Source organism: Paramormyrops kingsleyae, chromosome 1 (assembly GCF_048594095.1).
Source record: "Paramormyrops kingsleyae isolate MSU_618 chromosome 1, PKINGS_0.4, whole genome shotgun sequence".
NCBI classification, from domain to species: domain Eukaryota; kingdom Metazoa; phylum Chordata; class Actinopteri; order Osteoglossiformes; family Mormyridae; genus Paramormyrops; species Paramormyrops kingsleyae.
Window position 1 is genome coordinate 22,493,500 of NC_132797.1, and position 18,842 is coordinate 22,512,341.

The window sequence follows — 18,842 nt, forward strand, 5'->3', positions numbered from 1 at the left end:
ATACAAAAGTCTTAAAAAAATTAAATGGTCTTCATGTCTGTGAAAGTGTGTCAGCTCAGGCATTTCAAAACCTCTCCTAAAGTCACCCCAGTGTTTGCATAAACAGTCCAACACACCCATAAATTTGCTGACCATTAGGACACCATGTTCAATCAACGTCATTACGTCACGTTATTTCACTAATTACTTAAGCTAGTAGTCAAATTTAACAAAACTATCCTCTGCATTTAACCCATATGTGACACTGTGACATAGCAGTGGGCAGCTATTATTTAGCACCTGGGGAGCAGTGCGTGGGGACTGTACCTTGCTCAGGGTACCTCAGTGCTACCTTGCTGGTTGGGGATTCGAACCAGCAACCTTTCAATCTCAAGCATACTTCCCTAACCTTTAGGCCACCACTGCCCCTTAAGGCACATGGACGGGAGTGGCCAGAAAAACCATGGAAACGGAGTAGAGGCCCGCAGACTGGTATGAAAACACCATGGAAGCGGAGCGGAAGCCCGTGGACTGGAAACAGCCAGATAGAGCAGGGACAAAGCTTTAGTGGGGGTGGGGAGGGTGACACATACCTCCTCGAAGGGCTTCAGGGTGACAACGTTGTAGGAGGCTGGGTCCCTCTCCACCAGGCATGTCTCTGTTAGGGCCAGGATCCTCTTCACCGGCTCCTGATGGAACATTCACAGCCACATTTAGGGCCGCCACCAACACCCCCCTGCCCATGATCCAGAACGGGTTCAGAATCGGCACCATGACAGTTAACCAGCCTCAGAGACAAGACATAGAAAAATATAACAACTCCTCACCCTACGATAACAACTAACTTTAAATAAACGGAGAGAACATAAGATTTGCACCAAAGTGAAGTACAACTGAGAAAGCAGGGTCAGTCTGTCCCTGGAGCAATTGGGGCTAAGGGTCCAGCACAAGGGCCCAACAGTGAAATCACCCTGCTGACCCTGGGATTTGAACTGATAACCTTCCAGGTACGGGCATAGAGTCCTAACCCATAGAGCCACATACAATCCCAATTAAAAATTGTTTAGCGATCTCGTGAAGCAGGAGGCAGTGCAGAAGGTCATTCATTAGGGCTGCTTGTTTCTTTGTCAAGGGGAGTGCTGACCTTCTCCTTTCACACAACAGAAGATGAAAAAGGTATAATGCCTACAAGTGGAGTAAGTACCACAGCACCATTAGCAGGAACTGTCATTATTAACCATATCCATATCCTAAATCACTTAGGCTTACTTAATCTGATCTCCTGAATTAATCTCAACCCCAGGCAGAACTAACAACCTCCATGCTACAATCCCAAATCCCCACACCACCTGCTGGCAGACACACAAAAACATAACCCTGTGCCCCAGTTCAGATGTTTCTGTAAGAGTTTTAATTGCTCCAGAGACTGTCTGATCTAGCCTTCTCAACTGCACATTGGATTAAAATGTCTGCTAAATAAAACAAATGGGATTCACCTATCAGAGACCAAAAACCCAAAACATGCAAGTATCTATTGTGATTATTAGAAAAGGTATGCAATTAAATTAAGGAAATGAAGGATCTTTAAGCCAGTGAGGGTGGGAGGGGGGGCTGACCTTGTGTCGCGGCGAGACCTTCTGCACCACAAACTCGGCCAGCGAGGTGACACAGTCGTCAGAGCCGTACTTGCCGAAGCGCTCGGCCAGGAAGCCCTCGAAGGCCAGCGCCTCCTTGCGCAGCCGCAGAGTGATGCCGATGAAGTTGCCGGCATGTTCCACGGCACTGCGGATGATCTCGTCCCGGTTCTCGGAGGCAAAGAGGTGCTGGGGAGGTGTGGAGCACGTTAGGATTTGCCGACGAGCAAGTGGGGGCTTTCAGATGGCCGGGGGGACAATGGCGGCACGCATACCAGCCGGCCGAAGCCGCCGTAGACGATGCAGAAGCCCCCTTGGTAGTCGGAGAGCTCGACGAAGCCCTCCACGGAGCGGTAATCGTATGAACACAGCACCCGGTTGCTCTGCGGGTCGATCTGGTCGATGCCCCCTGGCGTTACCTCCAGCACCACCGGCCTCCGCGAGTCGCTCCAGTGGTGCTTGTAACAGTTGTAGCGCTGTGAGTGCGGAGAATCACGTGACCGTCACAACTAACAGAGGAATTGGCAGAGGGATGGATAGGTTACCACAGACCAGCAACCACAGTGTCATGTATATATACAGAAATACAATACTGTGCAAAAGTCTTAGACAGGCAAAGAAAATGTTCGCTATATTTGAGAAGTGTACACAAACAACCACAAAAACACAAACAAATAAGTATCATTAACATGAATTTAATTAACATTAAAACATACGCAAACTAGCAGTAACAGTAAAATAATAATAATAATAATAATTTCTTCTGTTCTCCTAAAAGTTACTGATATCCAGCTGGATGACTAGATGATCACCGTTTCAGTTCCCGAACCTCTCCTCAGGGGAAGCCCACCATCAGCACAATTAACTAACTAACTAACTTAAATAACTTGATTTGGTATTGATTTGCCAAAACAAGGTGTGCTAGTGGTAGTCAAAAAATACACAGACGTATTGGATGGTTAGTGCAAACGCTGGTGTGACTTTAGGAGAGGTTTTGAAATGGCTAAGCTGACATCACAGCTTTCTTTGACTGCCTAAGACTGACTTCAGGACAGTACCATACAAAGGCACACTGATGGCTGTATGGAAAACATACCACTTTCTTAGCATCTGCCTGTCAGAGCAGCACCGCCAGCTTCATTCAAACAGCCTGCATCACAGACTCATTCACACGCAACCTGAAATCTACTCAAACCGAGAATCACGGCTTAGGCAGCTCTGTGCCAAAACCCCCTTTTCATCCCCAGGTCGATCTGTCGTTATTATGACAGATGGCGCGCTGTACAAATTACATTACTGCAGAAGGAATTGGAATATTTCCAGAAAATGTGTCAAAATTACAGGACAGTGTTTGCTTTTATGGCATAATTTAAAAAAAAAAAACCTTATTACAGGATAAAAATATATCTTACTCCACCAGCCCAATTTATGCAACAATTAATATACAGCAATCAGTCTGAAAAAATTGAATATACACAACACTTCCAAACAAGTCACAAAATATTTTCGTCACTATTATTATTATTATTTTTTACATCATGTGCTATGATTACCAGCACAGAGGGCCCATGATCCTTGCAACAGAAACTTCACTAGCCTCATCTGTCACAGCTAACAGCAGACATCAACTTCATCTGAAGTCAGACCCACGCATGTACACACTCACTCAGGACTGGTCAAAGCCAATGTAGTGTCCCCCCTCCCCGTTTAAGGCTGGCTCAGTCAGCACCCCCTCAGACGATGGTGCCCAGGGCGGATACCTGTGTCAACCCCCCCCCTCACTCTCACTCTGCATATACCCACCCTGCCAGTGATCTTCCCTTCAGAAAAGTCTGTCCGGAATCTCTGCAGGAAGAGAAAGGGCATTAGACACGAAGCGGCCAAACCTCACGTTACTCACGGCCGCACTGGCAACACGCTACTGCAGCAGGGTCTTACGCTCAACTAGTAACAGCATGTAATGTGAGTATACTGTGTTAAACTGCTTATGCTATATCCAGGAATGGTTACACTGGAAGCAGGTGAAGCAGGGGGATATACCAGACCGCCATGATACTGTATGAATGATATATGACACAGGATTTATCCAAAGCCACGTACAATTGAGAGAGAAGGTTAACCAGTCCTAGGAGCAATCAGGGGTTAAGGGCCTCGCTCAAGGGCCCAACAGTGAAATCACTCTGCAGACCCTGGGATTTGAGCCAACAACCTTCTGATCATAGGCGCAGTGTCCTAATCCACTTAGTTACACCAATTGATTGTACCACAATTTTGAGGAAGTTGGGGGGTAATGGGCGGCAGGGTTAGTCTCACCAGGGCTTCAGTGAGCAGCTCAGTCCGGTGTTCTGTGGAGAACTTGAGTGTCTCGGACTTCTTGCCGCTGCCTTTGCGGAAGGTGAGGCTGAACTCGGCCCCCTGGCCCCTCCCCACGGGGCTGATCCCGCAGATGTCCCCGTAGAGCCACTGGTGCCGGGGGAGGGCAGACATGAACGTGAGCGTAGACATGGAGCAGTAAGAAAAAGGGAGAAGCACAGAATGAAAATCACACAGGGTAAAGCTTATTACTACTAAATCTGATTAGAAAGGAAACATATTCCCCCTCTCACCTGATTGGTTACTTCTAACGTCGTGGGGTTGTAAGTGGTGATGCCATGGGTGCCCACAGAAAATACCCTTTTATACCTGAAAAAGCAAAAACAGCAAAGGCATTGAAGGGACCTATACAAATGGTGAACTGTCAGTAAGTTCAAAGTGTGTCAAACCACATCTGGTCACGAGACTCCCTCTCCACTAGAGAGGCACCGTTTCGGATCGGCATCAGCACCGATCCAGACCTTTTTGACAGATCGGGTATCGGCCATACGTGACTGATCCATGCCCGATACTTCATTTAGTTTTTGGCAGTCTCAAAAAAAAAAGCTCATATTTCATGTTAAATCTATTTGTACAATTAATCGCACGACAGCTCTGTCCCATTTTAGATGTTTTTTGAGGCATTCAAGCTGAACGCAAACGTTGCCACTCTGTTTTTGCTACTCAGTGGATGTGAGCACAGTGACATCATGGGCATATCCTTTGCAGTAGGAGTAGTGTAAAAACATTACATAAGAAGGTGAAGATCTTTACACTTTTCACAGCAACTAGTGGCACAGCGATTTGTAATCTTTGTAAAAACAAAGTTTTGAGAGGTGGGAGTAGCGTTTAGTGGAAAATCCCACTAAACAAAGTGCGCACAATTGCATGAGACAACGCAAGAAACATGAAAAAAAAACAGTGTATGATTTGGGGGATCACTGGCTTGGGCTGTTTTGTGCACCCGCTGCGGCTTGTGATACACTGTTACCATTGGGAGAAACATTGTGGGGCATTTTCAACATTACCCATTTGCGTATCCTCACTTGGAAGATATTGAGATTGAATTGCAAATGCCTCAAAAGAAGATGCACAAACGAGGTGGAACAGTATGTTATGTATGTTTCTTGTAGCCTAATTAAAGATTTTCTGGCATACATTTTTTCATCTGTATTTACTAGCTTAAAAATATTAAATGTATTATATGTATTTTTATATTATTATATTAAAATATTAAAGTGAAAAGAGCACTTGTATTGGAATCTGTATCGGCAGTTGTGTATCGGAATCAGATCAGAACTGAAAAAAATAGGGATCGGCCCATCCTTACTCTCCACCAAAGCCATGCATCCCAGAAACACCTCGACTATCCTACACCACTCCATGTTCGCTGAATGCTGCACTTAGCTTCTTGTTTTGTTGTGGAAGACGCTGTACTTATTAGATTCTCTGGAAACTCAGCCTAGCTGCACAGATGCCTAATCCACTGCTCCGCAGCACGTATGTTTGCATTGTGCTGTCTGCCTCACTTGCACATTGCTTGGGGCCACAGTGTCTCCTAAATAAAAATAAATTCAAATGTAAATGCAGTCATTCTGGGTGGGGTGAGGCATTTGAAATTGGTCACAGAATTGCGACTGACTTTAGGCCTGATTTAGTCCTGATGCCAGTGGACCCCCCCCCCCCCCATCCAGCTGGTTCAAATGCTTGATTATAACTTTATATGACGCTGGAGAACCGTAACTGTGTTTGCACTACACAACCCGGTCAGTTAAGTGTAACTAACAACCTACCTACTTAGACAGGTGCCAGGTAGATATATTTTATACACGTATCCATTTGAAAGTTTTTCCTTTAATTTTGACTTTGCATGTTTATTTAGCAGGTGCTTTTATCGTAAACAACATATAGCTGAGAAGGCAGGATCAGACAGTCCCTAGTGCAACTGGGGGTTAGGGCCTTACTCAAGGGTCCAGTGGTGACACTACTCTGCTGACCATGGGATATGAACTGCCGACGTTCCGGTTACAAGCACAGTGTCCCACTGAGCCACACATAAGCCAGGATGGGAATGTTTTCCAGTGTCTGTAGCAGTTAATCTCCACTCAACTGCCCGGTCTATACCTCGCCTGCATGAGAAGTCATTTCCACTCCTTTCAGGCTGCGACCTCGACACAGAGGCATGATGGGAAACAACCCGCATAGAGAATGGGCCGGAGGGACCCGCTGCCTTCCAGAAATACCGTGGCTCCATCAGCAGTCCTGAATAATTGATGGTATGATTACGGCCACGAGGCCAGAGGAGGCCGGACGTGACCGGGGGGGGAGGGAGGGAAGGGGGGGGGGGGGTTGACAGGGAGATCACAGAAAACCAACAAGCTAGGGTCAAGCCGTACCCAGGCTTCAATCCCACAGCCAAACGGCCTCTTTAGGCACTTACAAGCCAAATGAAAAGCTAATTTCCTAAACTGACTCAGACCATGGGATATGTGAACAGCTTCAGATCATAAGTAAGTAGCATTTGTGTAGCTCTGAGTTTTGGATATTTAACAAAAGTTCTTTGTTGGATTACATGAGTGAGTTTTGGTTCCCAGTACTGTAACATTTGACAAGGAAGCCTGACTTTAGGTCACTGGTGGTCTCATCACAAAAAAACAACAAAAATGGACAAAGTGAATATGGCAAATCAGCCTAAGCTTCAACTAGGGCTAGGCAATTAATAAAAAAATAATCAAAACTGCATTAAGAACCTCTAATCGACGTAATCTTGCCCATGTCGGTTACGTAGGTTTTTTGTTTAATTCTGTTAATACTTTTTTTTTTTTTAAATCTTTTAATACCTCCCCCAGTGTGTGTTCATGTCCTGTCCCCTTAAAAACATACTACCGCGTGTGCTGTCATGTGACTCTGCCCCATTCAGTCTGCAACATGGGAGCAACATGGGAGCAACATGGAGGAGAACTCAAACACTGAGCTGACTGAGCAACTCAAGCAGCTTGTACCAAAGAAAAATGCCATGTCCATCGTTTGGACACATTGTGACTTTAGTGAAGTAGTCACCGAACAAAAAGAGGTCAGATGTAAAAACTGCGGATAATACCACCAATCGGCTTCAACACTAGCGATATTTAAAATACAGTGGAAACTACTTATAGTGATCACAGTTATAGTGATCAACTGCTTATATGGATCAAAAAGCTAGGGACAGAATCATTCCTCTACAAATACCGTTTAAATAATTTGCTTATAGTAATTAAGTAATCCAGCTTACAGTGTTCATTTCGGGTCTTTTTAAAACATTCTTTGGGGAAAAAATAAAACTGTGGTAATTTTTTTTACTTGCATACTTTGCCTTGTGGTAACCCATCTGATTCTGGGTAGTTACCAGAAGCTAATGCTGCATGCACAGAAAACATGACTGGAAAAAGTAATTTTCTCTCATGAATATAGACTAAAATGAAATAAAAGTTTGACAAAATGTCAAAAAAGAGCCAACGAGCTGCAGTAGGGAAACTACAATAGTCTCTCCTTTATGTACAGTACTCTATTGCATTGTATTATAGTGTATTTGAATTATACACAGTTCAGTAGGTAATTTGAGCAGTACTATATTTAGAAAAGCGTTTTAAACAGCTGTGCTGTATTTTGAAGAAGTCAATGAATACAATTCAGTAAATAGTGACGCTGTCCATTTTATTACCTTATATGCATGTAATAAGTATACAAATGTCAATCAGATGGTAATCTGCTTCAGATGTACAGAAAAAGAAAAATTTGGTTATAATGATCATCCACTTATAGTGAACGGTTTCACCCAGACAGACGTGATCACTATAAACACTTTTCACTGTAATTTATTTTGTTTGCAAGAAATACAAACTACCGGTATTTTCTACTCTTTTAGGGAACTTGCTTTTTCGCATTAAATCTAAAATGTGACCTTTTCTACAAGATGTTTCAATTTCAAGCGATTTGTGCTTTGATTTTAGTTGTTCAAAACATTCAATAATCATAAATCGTTCACCTGTGTGTGGAATTATTTTAAAATCAAAGATTTCATTAGAAAAAAATCTCATCTTCAATAGTTGAGCATATTTACAGTACAAACCTTGTCTGTGAAATGAGGGCAAAAAACCCCCCAAAAATGACTGTTCATTAATCATAATCAGAATGTTCAATTAATCGTGAAATTGATTTGAGGTCATATCGCCTAGCTCCAGCACCAACCGCTTACACGCAATCAGTCTTAAAGTGTGTTTGATTCATTGAGAGATGGTGGGGGAGGGGCAGTGTACCTCAGCAGAGATGCAGAGACATTACTGAACTACGTAAGACTATCATTGTTCATGGGCCAGTACAGAACCGGTTCCAAGAAAGCATCATTGTTCATTATGGTTGTAAAGATCACATTAAAATTTACATGCTGAATAAATGACCCAGACTGACAGAGGATACAAAACAGCTATGTAATGCATAAATATGTATTTCAGATTGAAGTCAAGTGGACTTTATTGTCATACCATCCATATCCTCCTGAGACCCACCCATTCATTTATGTCCATTGCGGTGGACATTTTGTTTTTGCATCTATCTTTTCACTGATGTAAGGAAACGTATTTATTCCTGTTGTACACAAAAGAGGACATGCTGTGAAATTAAAAATAAATTTGAAAAAAGATGTCTTATTTCCTCCAAAGACATCACAAACTACCTAAAACTGAAGGACATTCTTTTCCTTGGGTCTCAGGAGGATATACAGGTATATAGTGATACGAAATGTTTCTTCAGAACCACATGTGAACTAAACTATATTAAAAAGAAAAACACATGGAATTTGGCTATTTTTCTGGAGGTTTCTGCAAAGTTTTCAAAGGGGTTCCCTCTGTGGGAAGTCCCTCAACCACATGGTCAATCCCAACATGCCACACGCGGGTGTTGACCAACTGCCGGATGCACCACGGACACACCACGATGTGCCAGGAAAGGCGAGCTTATCCTCACCACAGCAAGGATTTCAATTAGCCACAGGACTGACCGTTTTCAGTAACGCCAATGAACTACTTTGAGCAGGAGGCTTGTGAAGGAATCTCCCAGAATGCACTGGTACACACTGTCGTGTCATTCAGTGAAAACTGACTCTTGGATTACCAGCCACCACCCCAAGGCACGGGGAAGCCCATGAAAAGTCCGAAAAGCAACAGATACCCTCAAAGCTGGTATGAGACGTTCCCATTTCATCCGGGGCAACCTTCTAAAAGAGCTGCTAGGATTGTAAAGGGCTCCTACTGAATAAGTCACCCGAAACGCTTACCAGGAAAAAGCTGTGCGGCTTGAAACAAAAGGTGAAGAGGCGACACTGTAACCGGATGCTGAGTTTGTCCACGACTGGGTCATTGAGACCTTCCCTAATGCCTCGTCAGTGGACAGGCCCTTACTGGTCCCACAGCACCCTGCCAAAGCCGCAGGCTCTGGGCCAGTCACCCGTCTTTGCCTCCTCCACCTCCTCCTGCTCCCCCTTTTTCCTTTAACATGACAGCAGGCTCCCTTCCAGTTTCCATTCTCTCATACATACTGTCTCACCACAGAATTATTGCTCAGTGGTAAAGACACGGACTGGTAACCATGAGGTTGTAGGTTCTAATCTGAAGATGAAGGGCCACTTTTCAATTTTTACCATCTGGTACTCAGTAAAAGACACAGACTCATAACTGGAAGGCTGTGGGTTCAAATCTCAAGACAGACCCTGTAGTAGTAACTCAAGACAACTGGAGCAGCCTAGTAAAATGCATAGCTATACAAATGTGATTTCAAAAAACTGTTTTGACTAAACGCACCAACCAGGCAACCAAATGCAAATGCAGAAACAGATGCTACATCAGTTTAAATGCAAGAAAGGCTGCAGGCATTCCTCTGAACTGCAGCAAACACACATTCATCTCACTAGCATACATTTGCACGATGTAAACCGGTAATCTGGCTTTAGAGTGGGAATACGGATTAGCACCAGCTAAAAGGAGCTTTACATGTTTCATAAAAGAGCAACTTATTCTGGAAAACTCAATAGCAAGTCATCGAAAGTAATCAAGTGTAAATATGTGGAATCACAAAATGATCATGATCACCAGAAGGGTCTGCGTTTTTATTAAGGAGAGCCTGGACACATGCGTTTCTTATCTTAGTGTTCCTACGGCGATTTAAAATTGAAGAAAAACATGCTGCAGGTAAGTTTAGTCTATAGCAGGGTATAAATAGGGGCGGGGCCACAGGGACTGAAAACTGGTTGGCCCCCAGAGTGTCACCACCCCTGTCACTCAACGATTCAAAACATATCATTGGCTAATAATAAGGTTGGCCCCTTTGTATGAATTATGGCCCCTCTTATGCCCTCCACCTCAAAAAAATCCTGAACTGCCCCCGTACTGGAGCCAGACAAAAACCGTAAATTAAGTGCTATTTCCTGCCAGTCTTGGGAGGGGGGGCATCCGTCCACTAACCGCTAAGTCATAGATGCACACACACCTCTATATCGCAGCTCCCGCCATGAACCAGTGAGCCAGTGCACCAGGAAAGTGAGCGCGTTCACACGATGGGGGCTGGCACGCTGTCTGTTTAGCTCCTGTGGTTTCCTGGCACGAGTGAGAAGCCAGGGGGGGGCAGCAAACGCTCCACACATCAGCTTCTCAGCTTCTGAGAGAGGCTCAGTGAGGAAGTCCAAGCTGCTCTCCGTCTTTCAGATTAAGGATGAAACGAAAGCGAAACCTACTAAACGGCAGCGCTGGAGGAAAAACAAAAGGACACTCAAGAAATTAGGGTGCAACGCTTCACCAAATGACATCACAGGGATTTCAGACTAGACAAATTTTATTAAAAGTGATGTCAGCCAGATAAGCACATCTGCACTGCTGCCATTTGTTATTATACCAAAAGCAAAAATCTGGCAATAAAAGGAAAGAAAATATATAGAGACAGACAGAAAAGAAAGGACAAAGAAAGACTGAAATGAAAGAATGTATACTCACAGAAAATACATAAAATCGCAAAAGAAATATTCACCTAGAACAGACCAAAGTCTATGAATAGGTAACACTGGAATGTGAGTGTATGTGAACGGCCTTTATTAAACATCTTTGATAATTCAGAACATTTCAGTTCTGCATGATTCAACCATTAAACACAGTCGGGCAACAGCCGAACAACGGTAAAACTTTTTAATTAAAAGAGCTCAGCTGGAACGAAAACCAGCACGTTTCTGAAACCCTGGAGGACTGAAGTCAGAGGCCACCTCCCCTGAAACAACACTCACTCCTTGGCAAGGAGACGCTGAAGGTCACAGACACATGGAGCCAGAACAAAGCGTCAGCGTGAAGCAGCTACACCACCACAGTCTGAAAGGACTGAGGACCCATAATTCAGCAGGGGGTGACCACAGCGTGCAAGGCCAACAAAACCACGCAGTGCAGAGATGGTTAGATTGCAAGATGCATGATATACTAGTTAAAGTATCGGTACTGGCTGATAATTGTTAAAATTCAAGATATCAGTCCAATGTGTCGATCTTGGGCGATGTTTAATCTTTATCAATAGCTACTAAAATAATGGGGATGATTGCACTGCATGATCAGCCATTAACCACTTACATGACATAGGAAAGTACCAACCCTCCATGTGTTTATAATTCATTATTCAGTCTGGCCTGCAGATCAATCTTTCACGTTCCATAGAGAATAATGCAGGATCTATTTGTACTCTCTAAATTCACAATAAAACATGGGCCAGGCTCTTTAAAAGCCCCTGCACACCTGGAGCGCTAACACTCGCAAACACTAGGTACCACCGTCCAACCCAGATGCAGATGGGAATAAAATCTATGGATGACAAATTAATTCTGTCAAACAAGAAACCTTCGGTGCAAGTTAAAACACACAGCCTACAGACCTACAGAAAACTGCTTTGAAAAACACCCCAGTCATTCTGGCAGCTATTACAGTCCAGTGTCCCAAAAATGCAAATAAACTATTTTTTCATATTTTAATAAGCCATCAATTCATCCATCCATCCAAGGCATCCATCCATCCATCCATGTATCCTGGTAAGGGTCACATGGGGCCTGAAGTCTATCCCAGGCAGCGCAAGGATGAGATGACAATCTGAAATTATATGGTAGTCCCTCCTTTTATGCTACAAGTGACTCAGTCAGTACTCATGCGTCCGTAGTGTCAGTAAAGGCACTTATTCTCTTCTGGATGCAGTGAAGAATGGACACACTTGAATCTCCCTGACAAAACGTCTACTTTAATCATGGAGAGGCAGCACTAACAGGTAGTGTGTCCGATGCCCTAAGCTGCAGGAGGCATTAATGCAGCGATAAACTGAGCTCCTGTACTAGGTTGGCCGAGACGTTACTTCAACGTCACGTGGCGCACGGTTGTCAATGGTGGATCATGCAGGGAATGAGTGATGACCGCCTCGGAACGGTGGCTCAAATGTCGGAGTCTGCCAGGACGAAGCTGGCTTGGGTTCCACCCCAAACGCGGCTTTGACCGCTAGGCCGCTAATCCGCGGTGGCTAATTTAGCAGTAAACAGAGCCTGGCGCCTCTTCAAGCCGGCACCACGATCTCTGCTGGATGGCGTGTAGGATTGGATTTCTGGAGAGGAAAGCATGTAAAGGACAAATGGATCTAAAGCATTCCATGTTCAACAAGACCCTGCCCCCCAACATTAAAGGAAGATAAATCTAACACTGGTGAGAGGAGCAGAGACTCTACTCATTAACTATTTATTTTGTTTCTGAAACATGTGAGGAGTAATTTTTTGAATGGAAGCCCCTGAAACCACAAACCCATCCCTTTGTACGATGTGACACCTTGAATCCCTAAAACCAAACCACAGGGTATTATAGCATTAAATGGGGTGACCAAACTGGAGAAGCTTTTCATATAACTGTTGCTGTCTCTGTTTCCTCAGAAAGTTACTGCTGATGCAGCAGACTTTGATGATCCACAGCAATCTTCCAAAGACTCAACAGTGTCAACAGTGCTAGATGACAGTTTCCCAAGGATTCCCCCTGAATCTTCTCAAGCCAATCATGCATTTTTGTTCTAGGTGAACAACCAAATGCTCCTGGTGCCAATCCAGCTCAGGGTGCAGGTGAGTTTGTTTGACTCATACAAGAATGTTGACGACAACAGGGATTTCCCAGAGTGCTCTGGGGCTTGGTGGAGTGCCACGCCTGAAACATACACCAATATGGCAAGGTTTTCAGTTTGAAGCACGCAGCCTTGCTATTAGAGTAGCAAGGAAAATATAATGCAACAATTGTATACCTTTGTTTAATTGTCAATGGTAGTTTCAAATTGTAACATTAACCCGGCCTTGAGAAAGCAACAATAAGTTGAAACATAACCAAGGAAACGTTTCTCAGGATGGATAGTTATCACGCCAATGTCATTGGTAAGACAGACAGTGGACCGCAGAATTCGGTATGCTACAAACTGACGTGGTTGAAGCATTTGATAATTTAAAAACGGGATCATGTACCAATGACCAAATGACTAATTCAACTGACAATGAAACCATCAGACTCCTCTATGCTATTTCGTATTTCTTAGAGACTGATGCTTGTCGTCCATGTGCATTGTAGCCTTTGGCAACCATTGGACCCCAGCATCTAAAGAAAGATTGACAACCCCAAAATGAAAATCTAATCATTCCAATTAAGAGTCTATTTAGCTTGACAAACAGATCATTGTTTAAGAGACAAGGACTCCTTTAATGACGCATATAATCGATAAGCTACGCCTAGCTAAACTGTTGCACAAAGAATACAGCAAGCTGTTTCTGTTGCACAGGAACCTACGTGGTAATTCATCCACCCTCATTAGCTAACGAGCTAAATCAGTTCAAGGAGGAAGAACAGAGTCATACTGGCCACATAACTGCATTAATAATGCATGTGAGCGTGTGCATGTATCTATGGCAACCCTTGTTTTAAACACAAGGGTGTCCATACTGTCCAAGGAGGCTTTTCAGAATCAAAAGGCTTTTGTACAAGTCTTGTTTATCAAAGATTTCACAGAAAATTGATACAGCCAAATCTCAGTCAGAAAGTAAAACATTTCACCTACCATTTACATTATATTTATCTATTTTATGCAAAGCGACATACAATTGAGAAAACAGATTCAGTCTGCGGAGCCATTGTTGGGTAAGAGCCTTGCTCAAGGGTCCAACTGTGAATTAACACTACTGACCCGGGGGTCTGAACCAGTAACTTTGCGATTACAAGCCAAGAGTCTTAATCCGCTGAGCCACACACCTCCCCACCCCGACTGGTCTAGTGATGATGAATAAGTCCCTCTGAGGACCACGTGTTCAGGAGGCAACTTGTGGAACAACACAAGGAGGAGAAATAATCTCAACCTTTGCTGACTTGGCAAGTTAAACATTAAGTTAAATAGCCACTGACCTTCAGGCCTAAGTCTAAAATTGTGGTTCAAACCCCCCCAAAAAAAAACATGGAATTGAAGATTATAGATATTAACTGTAAATAATTCCCCCCTGGGATCAATAAAGTCAATCTTAATCTTAAATGTGACAGAGCGTCAATGACCAAAGAAACCAAAGTGCAGCCGAGACTACGAACATGGACAGAGGACTTACTTTCCTCTCCAGGAGTGTTTGGTGGTATAAAAACAGGCCAGGTCCTTGTTGTCTTTGAGGATATTCATCTTCTGAGAAGACCTAGAGGAAAAGAAATGCCTCATTAGCAAACCGGTAAGACGGCAGGTAGAGCACCACCCCGATGGGCCAGGTGTGGTCGTAGCGAGTGCCAGGCTGGCAGTGACATCATGGTTAGACATGGCGTGCCGCTGGGTGTGTGACCTGTGACAACCCCCCGCCCCCGAGGCCTGTGGTCCCCAGAACGCTGCTGACACACACTTCACATCAGGTGACCACATTCAACGGCTTCCCAGAGAATCCCCAATCTCCCCCCACCAGAAAGTGGCACTGTACCTCTAACGAGATCTAACAATCGCAATACCTGCAGACAGACACAGGAAACGACACACGGAGATCTCTGCCGTGACACCGAAAGGGTGACAACACACACAAATTACCAGCCTTCAATGATGCTGCTCATATTATAATGTGACATTTCAGCACTTTTAATGTTCTTGTGCATAAGTAGCCTGAATCTAGCAATAAGCCTGACCAAAGAAAGCATTACACTCCACTAAAAATATTCCAAGAGGGATTAAACCAACACTGATGGTACTATTGCAGTAACTCATTTAACAAACCATAGCCACTCAAGATATTGCAGGGTAAATGCATTCATATTTAGTCATTTATCCAGATGTTCCTATCCAATATAACAGCTGTTATATGGGCATCACTCATCCAACAGCAAGATCACCCTTTACACTAGACCACCTTTAGAACTGCCAAGCTACCTACAGCACTACAGACGTCCTTGAAAAGACACCCCAACGACCACAAAACAATTTAAATTCCTTTATTTGGCTCTGGCTTTTATCTAAAGTGACATACAATTAAAAGTATGGTCAGAGTGTCCCTGGACCAGTTGGGGGTTAAGGGTCTTGATCAAGAACCCAACAGTGAAACCGTTCTGCCAGTGACCTTCCATCACGGACACAGAATCCTACGCTGTTGAGCCACATACTGCATTCAGATGGAGGATCTCTCTGAATTACACAAGTTCAGATGGCCGTTTTGACTCAGAGATTTGGTTCTCTAAAAGCAGTGATTATTTTTAGAGGAGAACGCAGTGTCAACACGTGGGCAAGCTGGACCACTAGACCTCAAACCAAAGTTTGCAGTGGGAACCTGCTCGTTCTTTCACACCCAGTGAGCGACCGGGCAAAGGCCAGGAACCGGCTTCACAGGTATGCCAAGTGACGTCGCTTCACACCAAGGCTCGAGCTAAATCAATCACTTATATTAAATTGGACACGCTTTGGCTCCTCAATGGGGTAAAGTTTCACAATAAAACAATAGGAAACAAAGTGAAAGTGAGGGATAGATGGAGGGGGAGAGAAATAGAAGACGAGAGAGAGACAAAATGTGAAGTACAGGCATCCGCTTGTGCACCAGCATAAATGGTAACCTCACTGACAAGATCTTGGAAATAATGGTCTTCTCTTCCTTCCAGGCAAAGAGCTAAGTCAGCACATAGCTGTACAGCACGACTGTTCCACTGGGCCTTGCCACATGTCCGCCAGAGGACAGCACGGCATGGGCAACTCAGACAGAGGTTTAATATCAGGACCATCTGGCACCATTCAGGAGGGCGGCAGGGAGCTTTATGCTGGCAGCAGAGTCTGGAAACACAGCTTTAACGAAAGGTTATGCCTAAATGTAATCAAATAGAGAAGCAACTCACGTGTGCCCCAGACGAAGGAAAGATTCTGCACTGAAGGACTGAAGCTTAAGCCAGACTGTATTTGAGAGGGGTTCTAGTGTCAGGGGATATGTGGGAAATTGTTACCCGTCAAAAGAAAACTACATGACCTTTGCTAAAAACATTCAAGAGGTTAAACGGTGTACACCCACCCCTCATGGGAGGTACATTAAACTGACGCAGAAGGGTGAAACTCAGCTGGAATTTACAGTAAAATACACGCCACCCAATCAGCATGTCTTCCAATCAGCACATGGCTACAGGAGTAAGAGACATGCACACCTTAAAAACAACACGCAATAAACCTAGAAAGCTTCACTAGGAAATAAAAACCTGCAATTATTGAGAAGGCTGACAGACCTCTCCTCTTCAGACTCGGATCAATAGACTTAAAAGCCTTCCAGAGGAGGAACGCTTCAGCCACTTTAATGCACCATGATTGTAGGAGGGCTTTGAAGCTACTGCCGTAAAGAGGGAGCCGCGGCAAGAATAGTCATGTGACTGAGACGCCTCATTCCAAAAGGCCTTCAGACTTCCTGCATTGATTAATGCATACTGGTCGCCTGTTAAGCATTTACTAGGGAGAGGACTGTAGTAACCAAAAATACCCTACTCACAAATGCCCTATATTTCCGCACAACTTGTCGTGAAAGGATATTTCATGAATAAAACAATAACGTGTGATCGAGTAAATATTGACTGGATTTTTTCCCCCGATAATTTCTATTTATAGCGTAACAGCAGTTATAAAATGTCATCCCACACAATACAGGGCTTAAACAACAATCTACAAACTGGCATTCAATGTCACGTGCATCTGACACTTCATTAAAATGTTGATATTTGTACACTTAATGCCATCGATCATATTCACGATGACATTAGATCGAAATACTAAACATTACCACATTTTTTTCATTTCATAGCCTGACTTCCAAATCTTTCCGGTCCCCAAACCCTACGTTCCGTTCTCCCCCCCCCCAATTTTTCTTAGGGCTAATCGGCTCGTTTTAAAGCTGATTGTAATGACTGACAAAACCAAAATTAACGTAGCCAAGTTAAACAACTTTGCAACATGTTAAACACAAAAAACACGTCTACATAGCTGCAAGCTAAATGGATCCAACCCTTTCATTTAAACCGAGGTCCAAGTTAACGGGCCGGGGTTTTATTTGGAAATGTATCAGACCTCTCCCGGTTTGTCTGATCCAGAAGCACACAAAATGCAACAATAAGCGACAATAAGTCGCATCGTCTTTAAGTTTCTTTATCACTTCCGAAACTGGGAACAAACGAGGCGATGGGGTGAAACTGATCCTGCCCCCTCAGGAGAAAAACTAACCCAACTGCGCATGAAGCAAACCTGCGGGCTGCTTGGATGGGATCCACTCATGGGAGGGCAGCCACCTTCCACCCTCCCAAACTTTCCAGAGGAAAGCCAATAAAACGGCGGCAGAAAGGAAAGCCACCAGCATCGGACCAAAGCCAGGAGGCTGAATGGACTCCAGCCATTGAGATAGATACGGGCGCCAATGAGTCCAACAGCAGGATCCAAATATTAATAACGCACAGCAAGAATACGGTTTTAAAACAGGCGTCATCGTGCAAAGATTTCCTCAGGGGGTTATCGAAGGCTCTGTGGAAATAGGTGCCATCGCAGACATGAGCATAACGTGGAATTAAATAAGTTAAGCCAAAGTGTATGGAGCCGAGCAGGCCCCGTACGGATCGGGCTGGCGGAGAGACGCCCGGTCGGCACACCTCAACTGTCATAATGTGCATTTCAGTTGCAGCGGAGAAGCGGAGAGCCAGACTGCTGCCTGGCTACGCGGTCTGCCGGACAGCAGGCAGCCGATGAAGCCCAGACAGGAGAAGGAGAGGAAGGTACAGGCAGACTAAGCCGGGAACGGGGAGGGGGGTGCGATGCACAGGATGAACGCCACGGCATTTTTTACCTAGACAGCCGCTACCAGTCGCGATTCGTTTCCGTCCCTGCGGCCCCCCCTCCCTCCGATGTGAGCGGCCGTTGTTTTTAATTTCCCCGTCCGGCGCCGTGGCTCAGTCGATCGTGCGCTGCCTTCACGAGCAGGACGCCGCCATCTTCCTTCTGCTGCAGGCGTACGCAGCGCGCATGCGCGCCAGCCCGGGCGGGGCCTGTCATGAGTTAGTCAGCTGATTGGAGACGCGATGGGCGGGCCGTTCAGCCCCTGGCTCGCGCCTACAGTCTGAACGTCGGACCCGTCGCTCCCACCCGCCGCAGCAGTACGGTCCAAACGTGCACATGCTGCAGGTCTGTCGGGTGCAGCCAACATGACAGCTTTTGAATGGCAGCTATGTCAAAAACCTGAAAATAGTAGCCTAACGATATTATGGGGAAGTGGGACTTGCAGAGCCGCAGGCATTAAAACCGGCTAGGTTTCCTTGTAATGTGCCACTTTTGCCACTTCTGCAGTAT

The 18,842-nt window shown here is 44.7% G+C and overlaps 1 protein-coding gene and 1 non-coding gene across 4 annotated transcripts in view; both read right to left on the reverse strand.

The window, feature by feature from the left end:
* LOC111854628 (dnaJ homolog subfamily C member 13) overlaps positions 1-18,522 on the reverse strand; it is a 55,609-nt gene extending 37,087 nt beyond the window's left edge. For all 3 annotated transcript variants that reach the window (XM_023832788.2, XM_023832787.2, XM_023832789.2), the window contains exons 1-8: positions 18,343-18,522; positions 14,626-14,706; positions 4,220-4,295; positions 3,927-4,076; positions 3,417-3,458; positions 1,889-2,089; positions 1,596-1,802; positions 573-668 (exon numbers count right to left, since the gene is read on the reverse strand). In XM_023832788.2, the coding sequence (XP_023688556.2) occupies positions 573-668; positions 1,596-1,802; positions 1,889-2,089; positions 3,417-3,458; positions 3,927-4,076; positions 4,220-4,295; positions 14,626-14,693 (840 nt within the window). In that variant the 5' untranslated portion in view covers positions 14,694-14,706; positions 18,343-18,522. The remainder of the gene's footprint in view (positions 1-572; positions 669-1,595; positions 1,803-1,888; positions 2,090-3,416; positions 3,459-3,926; positions 4,077-4,219; positions 4,296-14,625; positions 14,707-18,342) is intronic.
* LOC111854649 (U6atac minor spliceosomal RNA) lies at positions 1,034-1,143 on the reverse strand. Its single transcript, XR_002840726.1, has one exon. It is a non-coding gene; the product is annotated as a U6atac minor spliceosomal RNA (small nuclear RNA).
* Positions 18,523-18,842: the final 320 nt, after the last annotated feature.